Source organism: Plasmodium brasilianum, chromosome 5 (genome assembly GCF_023973825.1).
Source record: "Plasmodium brasilianum strain Bolivian I chromosome 5, whole genome shotgun sequence".
Classification (NCBI taxonomy): Eukaryota; Apicomplexa; class Aconoidasida; order Haemosporida; family Plasmodiidae; genus Plasmodium; species Plasmodium brasilianum.
The window spans coordinates 800,062-810,459 of record NC_090118.1 but is presented as its reverse complement, the minus strand read 5'-3'; the positions used below and the strand labels follow the sequence as shown (position 1 = coordinate 810,459).

General features: G+C 28.8%; 2 protein-coding genes across 2 annotated transcripts; one reads left to right on the top strand and one right to left on the bottom strand.

The window, feature by feature from the left end:
- Nucleotides 1-842: 842 nt before the first annotated feature.
- Nucleotides 843-4,133, top strand: MKS88_001447 (chaperone protein ClpB1; the record flags this gene model as incomplete). Its single annotated transcript, XM_067214371.1, has 1 exon — nt 843-4,133. One exon carries the CDS (start codon nt 843-845, stop codon nt 4,131-4,133), a length of 3,291 nt encoding a protein of 1,096 aa, XP_067074813.1.
- A 2,614-nt stretch (nt 4,134-6,747) lies between these two features.
- MKS88_001446 (small heat shock protein HSP20) lies at nt 6,748-7,997 on the bottom strand (the record flags this gene model as incomplete). The annotated part of the gene is made up of 3 exons (XM_067214370.1): nt 6,748-6,818; nt 7,155-7,527; nt 7,926-7,997. 3 exons carry the CDS (start codon nt 7,995-7,997, stop codon nt 6,748-6,750), a joined length of 516 nt encoding a protein of 171 aa, XP_067074812.1.
- Nucleotides 7,998-10,398: the final 2,401 nt, after the last annotated feature.

Here is a 10,398-nt window from a genome sequence, read left to right as displayed (position 1 = left end):
AGAAAAAAAAAAAAAAAAAAAAATTAAAATAGAATAGAATAGAATAAATTAAAATAAAGCAAATTATATAAATATATAGCAAAATATAGCATAATATAACAAATTAAAGGGGACACATACTAATCGCTTACAGATAAAGAGAGAAATAGATTTATATCCAGGGCGCTTCCATCAGTCCTAGAGAAGTGGAAGAAGGACAAGTATATGCATACATATGTATGTTCGTACGTATTCGTATGTGTAAGCTTATGCGCGTGTGGAAGTGTTATATGTGTCCCGCCCGCTGCGCGAGCGTTTTTGCATTATTTAGTAGTATTATTTAGTAGTATTATTTAGTAGTATTATTTAGTAGTATTATTTAGTAGTATTATTTAGTAGTATTATTTAGTAGTATTATACAGTAGTATTATTTAGTAGTATTATTTAGTAGTATTATTTAGTAGTATTATTTAGTAGTATTATTTAGTAGTATTATTTAGTAGTATTATTTAGTAGTATTATACAGTAGTATTATTTAGTAGTATTATTTAGTAGTATTATTTAGTAGTATTATACAGTAGTATTATTTAGTAGTATTATTTAGTAGTATTATTTAGTAGTATTATTTAGTAGTATTATACAGTAGTATTATTTAGTAGTATTATTTAGTAGTATTATTTAGTAGTATTATACAGTAGTATTATTTAGTAGTATTATTTAGTAGTATTATTTAGTAGTATTATTTAGTAGTATTGTATATGTCCATGCACGTAAATTTTGCGTACAGCCCGAGTAAAAATTGTGGCCAACCGTATGTATGTATATATATATATATATATATGTTTATACATATGTAACTAACTATGCGCAGTAAAGACAGCAAACACTTTTTTGGTTGTTTCTTTATAATTGGTATTACTTTCATATGGGATGTATTAAATAGTAAAAGAATAAACGTATTTTTGAATAGACAGAATAATATTTGTAGTACTGCAAAAAGTGGAAGCTTAAATATATTCAACAAAAGAGATAGAGCGTTCATTGGTAATCCGCTAAAAAATGATGATACTTTTTTACAAGAAAAGAGAAAGCTTTATAAATCCAAACTGAAAGAGAATATCAACGAAAATAGTAGGAATGGCAGGAATGGTAGGAATGGTAGGAATGATAGGAATGGTAGGAATAATAAACTATTATATTTGAATAGAGGGAGGTTGAACTATTCAATGAATAACAGGGGTATGGATCAGTGCTACGTGGAAGAGAGAATAACAGGAAGTACTGTTAACGGGATTAGTTCAAAATGGTCTAGTCATAATAATAGCAGTAACAGTAGTGGGTGTACACATAGCAGAAACAAACAGTTTACTCTTCATATGAGCGATGAAGAGTATACGATAAACTCAGATGACTACACGGAAAAGGCTTGGGAAGCAATTAGTTCTTTAAATAAAATAGGGGAAAAGTATGACTCAGCATATGTAGAAGCAGAAATGTTATTACTAGCTCTACTAAATGATTCTGCGGATGGTTTAGCTCAAAGAATATTAAAGGAAAGTGGTATAGATACAGAATTATTAATACATGATATTGATGAATATTTAAAAAAGCAACCCAAAATGCCAAGTGGTTTTGGGGAACAGAAAATTTTGGGAAGAACACTTCAAACAGTTTTAAGTACAAGTAAAAGATTAAAAAAAGAATTTAATGACGAATATATATCTATTGAGCATCTACTATTAAGTATAATTTCGGAAGATTCAAAATTTACTAGACCATGGTTATTAAAATATAATGTCAATTATGAAAAAGTGAAAAAAGCGGTAGAAAAAATTAGAGGGAAAAAAAAGGTAACATCTAAAACTCCAGAAATGACTTATCAAGCTTTAGAAAAATATAGTAGAGACTTAACAGCATTAGCTAGAGCTGGGAAGTTAGATCCTGTCATAGGTCGAGATAATGAAATTAGAAGAGCAATTCAAATATTGTCAAGAAGAACAAAAAATAATCCTATATTGTTAGGTGATCCAGGTGTTGGTAAAACTGCTATAGTTGAAGGTCTAGCTATAAAAATAGTTCAAGGAGATGTACCTGATTCTTTGAAAGGAAGAAAATTAGTTTCTCTAGATATGTCATCGCTTATAGCTGGTGCAAAATATAGAGGAGATTTTGAAGAACGATTAAAATCCATTTTAAAAGAAGTGCAAGATGCTGAAGGACAAGTTGTTATGTTTATTGATGAAATACATACTGTTGTAGGAGCTGGAGCAGTTGCAGAAGGTGCTCTAGATGCAGGGAATATTTTAAAGCCAATGTTAGCTAGAGGAGAGTTAAGATGTATTGGTGCTACTACTGTTAGTGAATATAGACAATTTATAGAAAAAGACAAAGCACTCGAAAGAAGATTTCAACAAATACTTGTAGAACAACCAAATGTAGATGAAACTATTAGTATATTAAGAGGATTAAAAGAAAGATATGAAGTTCATCATGGAGTACGGATACTAGATTCTGCACTTATACAAGCTGCTGTATTATCTGATCGTTATATAAGCTATAGGTTCTTACCTGACAAAGCAATTGATCTTATAGATGAGGCAGCCTCCAATTTGAAAATACAACTATCAAGCAAACCGATACAACTGGATAATATTGAAAAGCAGTTAATACAATTAGAGATGGAAAAAATTTCAATATTAGGGGATAAGCAGAGGAACATGTTCAACTACTCCGACACGACCACCATCAGGGGGACCACCGCGGGAAGCAGCGTTAGTAGCGATGCTAGTAGTGGTTCGAGTGATGATGGGGGCAGCCCATTTGACTATTCTCAAAGCCCAAATTTCTTAAAAAAGCGAATCAACGAAAAGGAAATTAATAGGTTGAAGATGATAGACAGAATCATGAGTGAACTAAGAAAGGAGCAAAAGAAAATTTTAGATTCTTGGAGTAGTGAAAAAAGTTACGTAGATAACATACGAGCAATAAAAGAAAGAATAGATGTAGTAAAAATAGAAATAGAAAAGGCAGAACGATATTTTGATTTAAATAGAGCAGCAGAATTAAGATTTGAAACATTACCTGACTTAGAAAAACAATTGAAAAAAGCAGAAGAGAATTATCTAAACGATATACCAGAAAAAAATAGAATACTTAAGGACGAAGTGACAAGTGAAGATATTATGAACATTGTTAGTATATCTACTGGTATACGATTAAATAAATTATTAAAATCTGAGAAGGAAAAAATTATAAATCTAGAACAAGAATTACATAAACAAATTATTGGACAAGATGATGCTGTTAGGATTGTAGCAAAAGCAGTTCAAAGATCTAGAGTTGGTATGAATAATCCTAAAAAACCAATTGCATCTTTAATGTTTTTAGGTCCAACAGGTGTAGGAAAGACAGAGCTATCAAAAGTTTTAGCCGATGTTTTATTTGATACACCAGAAGCGGTAATACATTTTGACATGTCCGAATATATGGAAAAACATTCTATTAGTAAATTAATAGGAGCAGCTCCAGGTTATGTAGGATATGAACAAGGTGGGCTCTTAACAGATGCTGTTCGAAAGAAACCATATTCAATTATTCTTTTTGATGAAATTGAAAAAGCACATCCAGATGTTTATAATTTATTACTTCGTGTTATAGATGAAGGCAAATTATCAGACACTAAGGGCAATGTAGCAAATTTTAGAAATACCATTATTATTTTTACATCGAACTTAGGTAGTCAAAGTATTTTAGAATTGGCTAATGATCCAAATAAAAAGGAAAAAATTAAAGAACAGGTTATGAAGTCAGTCAGAGAAACATTCAGACCAGAATTCTACAATCGAATTGATGATCATGTTATATTTGACAGTTTATCAAAAAAAGAATTAAAAGAAATTGCAAATATAGAAATTAAAAAAGTAGCTAATAGGTTATTTGATAAAAATTTTAAAATTACTATTGATGATGCAGTCTTTTCTTATATAGTTGACAAAGCATATGACCCCTCCTTCGGTGCAAGACCGTTAAAAAGAGTTATCCAATCAGAAATTGAAACTGAAATTGCCATCAGAATTCTTAATGAAACTTTCGTTGAGAACGATATTATTCATGTGTCTCTAAAGGATCAAAAATTGCACTTCACAAAGGGTTAGAGAGGTGTGTAAACTATCAAAGAGTGTATATAACGCTGAAGGATGTACACGTTTAGTACACACACATATGTACGCATGTGTGAAAGTGCACATTGACAAACCCCTTGGTATTGCAAGAGCAAACGAAATTTATTATAAAACACAGTCTTATATGGATGACCATCTTACCTACACCGTTGTAGCAGTTACAAAAAATTAAAAATTACCTCAACAAATTCAGAATTTAGATTTTTTCCATTCATATCTAGGCTGTGCAAGGGGACCTCCATCACTCGTTTTTTGAGCTAACTTTTTGGGCCTATTTTTTTTAAGAGCAATATACGAAAAATGGGAAAAAAAAAAAAAAAAAAATCAATTCGTTTAGCAGGGCCAGTATTGTCACCATATTTAATGCGTCCATTGATATTATTATATTCTTTTTGACCTGTATTGTCATTATGTTCATTACGGACAGCTGAATGTCCTAGTATTCAGTACAGTCTACAATGCCAATACTGTATGAACTGTCTAAGGCTGATCGTACCCCCCTTCCCAATAGTAGTCCTCTCTTATAGGGGCATTAAAGCAAGCTATGAAAAGGGAACTCCCCAAATGTTAACTTTTTTATAGGCGATAGTACAAACAAAATGCGAATACAAGTGTATACATATATACGTACGAACACCTATATATATGTATGCGTACATAATGTATATACTTCTATATATGTATGTGCATATATACATTTGGATACATGATACCATCCAATTTTAATGTTCCTTGATAGAGACATATCAAATAGTCAGTAGAATGGGAAAAAATTCAGAACGGCTTTAAATTATTATTAGCTAGCCAAATGCCAATTTTATGATTTCCAACAAGTGATACTTTTTTTACTTTCCATTTTACCTTTTTATTTTTTTTTTTTTTTTTACTCTCATTTTTTGTATTATAAAATAGGATTGTTCTGTTTATCCACACATCATTGTTAGTTTTTGAATTTTCTTTTGAATTTTTTTAATAATTTTATTAAATTTTTAATAACGATTAACGAGCTGTATGACGTATTTTAAGCATTTTCTTAATTATATTAAAAACAGTTAAAGAACTGTATTACTCATTTTAAATTATGTCTTAATTTTATAAAGACAGTTAAAGAGCTGCTTGACTTATTTGTGTTGCAGTTGTTGCTCAAAAAAAAAAAAAAAAAAAAAAAAAAAAAAAGAAAAGACTTTTTTTTTTTTAATTTTAACCGACTCAGTGAAATAAATTACATTAAAATTTTGCTATTTGTCAGACCCACTGAACTTGTCTATTTTTGTTCTTTCTCATTTTTCTCAAGTTGTAAAAAAAGTATTTCCATATTTATACACATTTTCGCACGTCACACCGTTAGTATGCTTGTGCTTGTGCTTATGCTTATGCTTATGTATTAACATCGTCGCGCGTATAATGTTGTAGTCGTATGATGTAAAGAAGTGAAAAATGCAAAGGCATTTAAGTGCGCATAATGAGTTAAATGGATTTTTATTTCCCTTTTTTTTTTCCCACATGTAATTCCCTTTTCCTCCCTTTTTTTTCCTCTATTAAAATGAAAAGCTAGCCTTTTTTATCCCAATTATTGTTGAAATGCAAAAAATGGAGTTTTAAAGACGCAAACAAAAAGAGTTCACATAAAAGCGCACAAAAATATTAAATTTGGTCATCTAAAAAAAAAGAAAAAAATGTAAACGTGCAATATAACACACTGACACATTAACGTCTTAACGCATTTTTTTTTAAGGTTTTTAAAATGCGTTATATACATATATGTGAATGGAGGAAAAAATAGCGCAGGATCAGATTGCAGAAGAAAAAAATGGTCATTGCACATGTGCACTTCGTACATGTGCAGTACGCATATATAGGTATATACATGTATATGTGTACACTTTTTATACGCGTATATATGTATGTACATATGCACAATGTGTGTCTATTTAAAAAAAAAAAAAAAAAAAAAAAAAGGCAAAACATAGCAACGAAAAAGTAACTATTATAAATATGTCTAGCAAAACAAATTTACCCTTTCTCTAATTTGAGGTATGTAACCCAAACTGAGCAGGCGCAAGGTGACAGCTAAGTGAAGAAGCAACTGGATCTGTAACAGCAGTTGTAACAACGCAAGATAAGATAAGACAAAAAAAAGTAGTAGCTATATGGTAGCTATGTGGTAACTATATGAATTATATACCCGAGGAAAATTCAAAATTCCTCACTTAAATGAACAAGAAAAAAAATACAATACAGTACAGTACGATATAGTACGGTATAATATATTATAATATAACATAATATAATGTATTTATATATACATATAATCAGGTCTAATTGCAAAAATTCAAAAAAAAAAAAAAGAGAAAAAAAAAAAAAAAAATACTGATCTGATAAATCAAGCGAGACAACAACGTTACTCTCTGTGAGTTTATTAAAAAATGTACTCAAATTAATTTTACATCAATATGTATTCAAAATATACGTTTAATTCTTAAAAGAAAATGCTTTTCCTTTTTTTTTCTACATTTCTATTCGCCCCATTATACTCCTTATTTCTTTTTTTTTCTAAGTTTTTTTTTTTTTTTTTTGGGCTGCAATTTTAACCTTGACTTATTTCCACCTTGTGCATGTACGAGAATTGCTTACACTCCATTTTTATCTCCAAAATTCCTAAGTGAAAAAAAAAAGAACATCGCTTTATGATATACAGAATGGTTAGATAAGCAGCAAAGAAGTAGCAACGAATAAACAAAGCAGAAGAACGAGCGAACGAACGAGCGAACGAACGAACGAACAAGCGAACGAGCTAACGAGTGAACGAACGAGCTTGGCAGAAGCCTTAGCGGCCCTTAATGCTCAAGCTAAATGCCTCCACTTATGCCGTACGTCAAAAAGGTTAAAATACACAAACTATAGTACTTCATCTCATGTGTACGCATTGTGGGCTAACATATACATATATGTACACACATGTATTCTCCTATGTAATGCGTTTAACGTGCGTACCGTTTTTGTACACGGCCTTAGCTGTATCATCCAGTATGTTGTGGGGCAATTTGAAAATTCTTTTAAAATATCCCACTTCTCTTTCTTTTGCATGCAGAATTAAATTGTCACCATAAGTTTCAAATAATTCTGTTTGAGATCTCGGTCCTGCAATCGTTAACATTCCTTCTCCTATTTCTACATCTATATCTTCAATTTTAAATCCTGGTATGTCTAAAACTAAGATCGCTTGACAGGTTTCAGAGTCATACATTATATCAACTTTTGGTCTAAACGTTATTTGCTTTTTCATATTCTTATCAGGTTCTATTTCCAAAACGGTGTTAGGGTTAACTAACGTATTCTTCTTTTTAGGAATAGACTGTATTTCCTTCTACATACATATCATGGGGAAAGAAAAAAAAAAAAAATATATAATGTAACGTCGTATTGTAGTTATATTGTAGTTATATTGTAGTTATATTGTAGTGAGAGCAGATAAACAAAATGGAAGTTTTTTTTGGACCAAGGGTGATACAATAAATGAAAAAAGTTCTCTTAGGCAATATAAGTAACAAAAAAGAAAAAAAAAATTCAAAAAATTAAAAAACAAATAGCAGCGTTATATTTAACTTTATTTAATGTATATGCTACAGTTAATTTCTCATCCGAGCACACTTAATATGCTGAGAGTGCTCTTACGTATAGATATACATGCATGCATATGCATATATATGCACATATATATACACATATATATAAATGTACATGTGTACATGTTTAATTCCTTACAATATCCACTCTATGGTCGGGGACTACCTTTATCTCACCCTTGTCACCGCAACCAGCACATAAACAACTCATTGTTACAAAAAACAAAAAAAAAAAATAAAAAAATAAATTCAAAAAATAGCACAAATAAATAGAGGTGCAAATAAGAGAGTTATATATTAGGTAGATGACTTCTCCTCTCTTTTTCTTTTTTTTTTTTTGTTTTTGATTTTTTAGGACAGAAAATGATGAAGTTTTTTGTGGCTATAGCTACAAAATAAAAAATAAAAAACAAACAAACAAACAAACAAACAAACAAAGAACAAGACTTTTAAACAAAAATTGAAAAACAAATACCCGTATAGAAGTACATATATACGTATTTTTATGTGCCTATATATATGTATATGTTTATATATGTATATGTTTATATATGTATAAGTTTATATATATATGTAAGTATATATATATTTTGAAAATGTTTAAAGGGTAAAAAGGGACTTCAAAAAAAATAGCCAGATAAAACCAATTTTCCTTTTGTTAAGTTTGTTTAGTAAAAAAAAGAAACAAAAAAAAAAAAATGTAGATTAACAAAAAAACAAGAAGACAAAACAACAAAAGCAAAATTATTTTGGGCGGAAACGTATACAAAATGTCTCAATGAACAAACACATAAAAATGTCTTAAGGTCTTTTCTTTTTTCATGCTTAATGAAGAGTTAAAAAGGAAAATATATAATAGAAAATATAAAATAAAACTTAAAAAAAGAAAAAACAAAAAAAAAAAAAAAAATGAACAAAATATAATGTAGAAACAAAAGCATATTCGAGTTTTATTAACATAATTCAAAATTATGATGGTGCAAGGTTTTTTTTTTTTTTTTTTTTTTTTTTTTTTTTTTTTTTTTTTTGCCCTTCATTATTTATCATTTTGTTTGTCCGTTTGTTTGTTCACTTTTCATCAATTTATTTATCCTCTTATCCATTTGTCCATTTATGTAAAAATTCTATGAAGGTATGAAAAACATGAAGAAACAAAAATTATATGAGGTGTCACAATGTAGGAATACAGTACTTGATAAACAACAACTCCTCTGCGTCTGCAGAACGCTCACACATCCCTCATGTACATGTGAATACATATATATATATATATATATGTGTATATATATATTGTGTATATATATATTGTGTATATACGTTCATATAAATAGCGGGTAACAATTTAAAGAACGTTGAACAACTGGAAAACCCTCCCCCTTTTAGGCAGAAATGGTGTGCCAGAAAGTACAACACGTAGTAGAAATATTATCAAAACCTGGTTGCTTAGTAGCAAATATAATATATGCACATATGTAGACAATATTTTACAAGTGTACGTGGTATCTATTTGTATATTTCTATTAGTCTTATTATATTCTTCATGGAATAGTGACACAATGTGCACACATTAAAATTAACGTGAAAATGTACTTTTGTTTTGTTCAACCGCAAGAAATGTAAAAAATTTCCTGAACATGCAAGAATATTTTTATTTTTATTTTTATTTTTTTTTTTTTAATAGCTAAGAAATGCATCATAGGAAGAGGTTTGACAGCTTACAAAATCATATTTTGATATTTTTATTTTATTTTTTTATAAATATCACATATTTTTACACATTTTAGCTAACTCATTTGGCTTCTGAACAAAAAAAAAAAAAAAAAAAAAAAATATAGTGAACAAAGAATTATATGTCTACACTGACCCATAACTACTATAACTTAACATTTTTACGTTTTAGAATTAATTTATTTTGTTAACGTGCAACTCCTAACTGATTAATTGTTGATGATAAGATCTGGTTCTTTTTTATTTTCTTTTTTCACAGTTTGTTTTTTTTTTAAAAAGTAGAACGTCGCTCCTTTTTGACTTGTTGCCTTTTCGGCGTTGTTCTGTTGTTCTGTTGTTGTTCTGTCGTGTAGGGGTTATAAAACAAACCCTATTCATCACTCACACGTGTAGGTTTATTTTGCTATTACTTTGGCTATACGTCCTTTATTTTTGTTAATTCTGTTATGTATAATTTATTATTTTTATTTTTATTTTATTTTTATTTTATTTTTATTTTATTTTTATTTTTATTTTATTTTTATTTTATTTTTATTTTATTTTTATTTTATTTTTATTTTATTTTTATTTTATTTTTATTTTATTTTATTTTATTTTTATTTTATTTTTATTTTATTTTATTTTTATTTTATTTTTATTTTATTTTTTGGCTTTTCTTTGGCTTACTTAATGTAGACATTTTTTCGTGTATTGTGCTTAAGAAATTCATGCCAGTTGCTTACAAACGTCATGTTTAAGTTAAAGAATAAATGAGTGAAAAGCATGATACCATAACATATGCTTGTTACGAAAAAAAAAAAAAAAAGAAGATATGTATACATATGGAGGGTAATGAACATATATTACATACGGGGAAGAAGTAAATAAAAAGGAAAATGAGAACA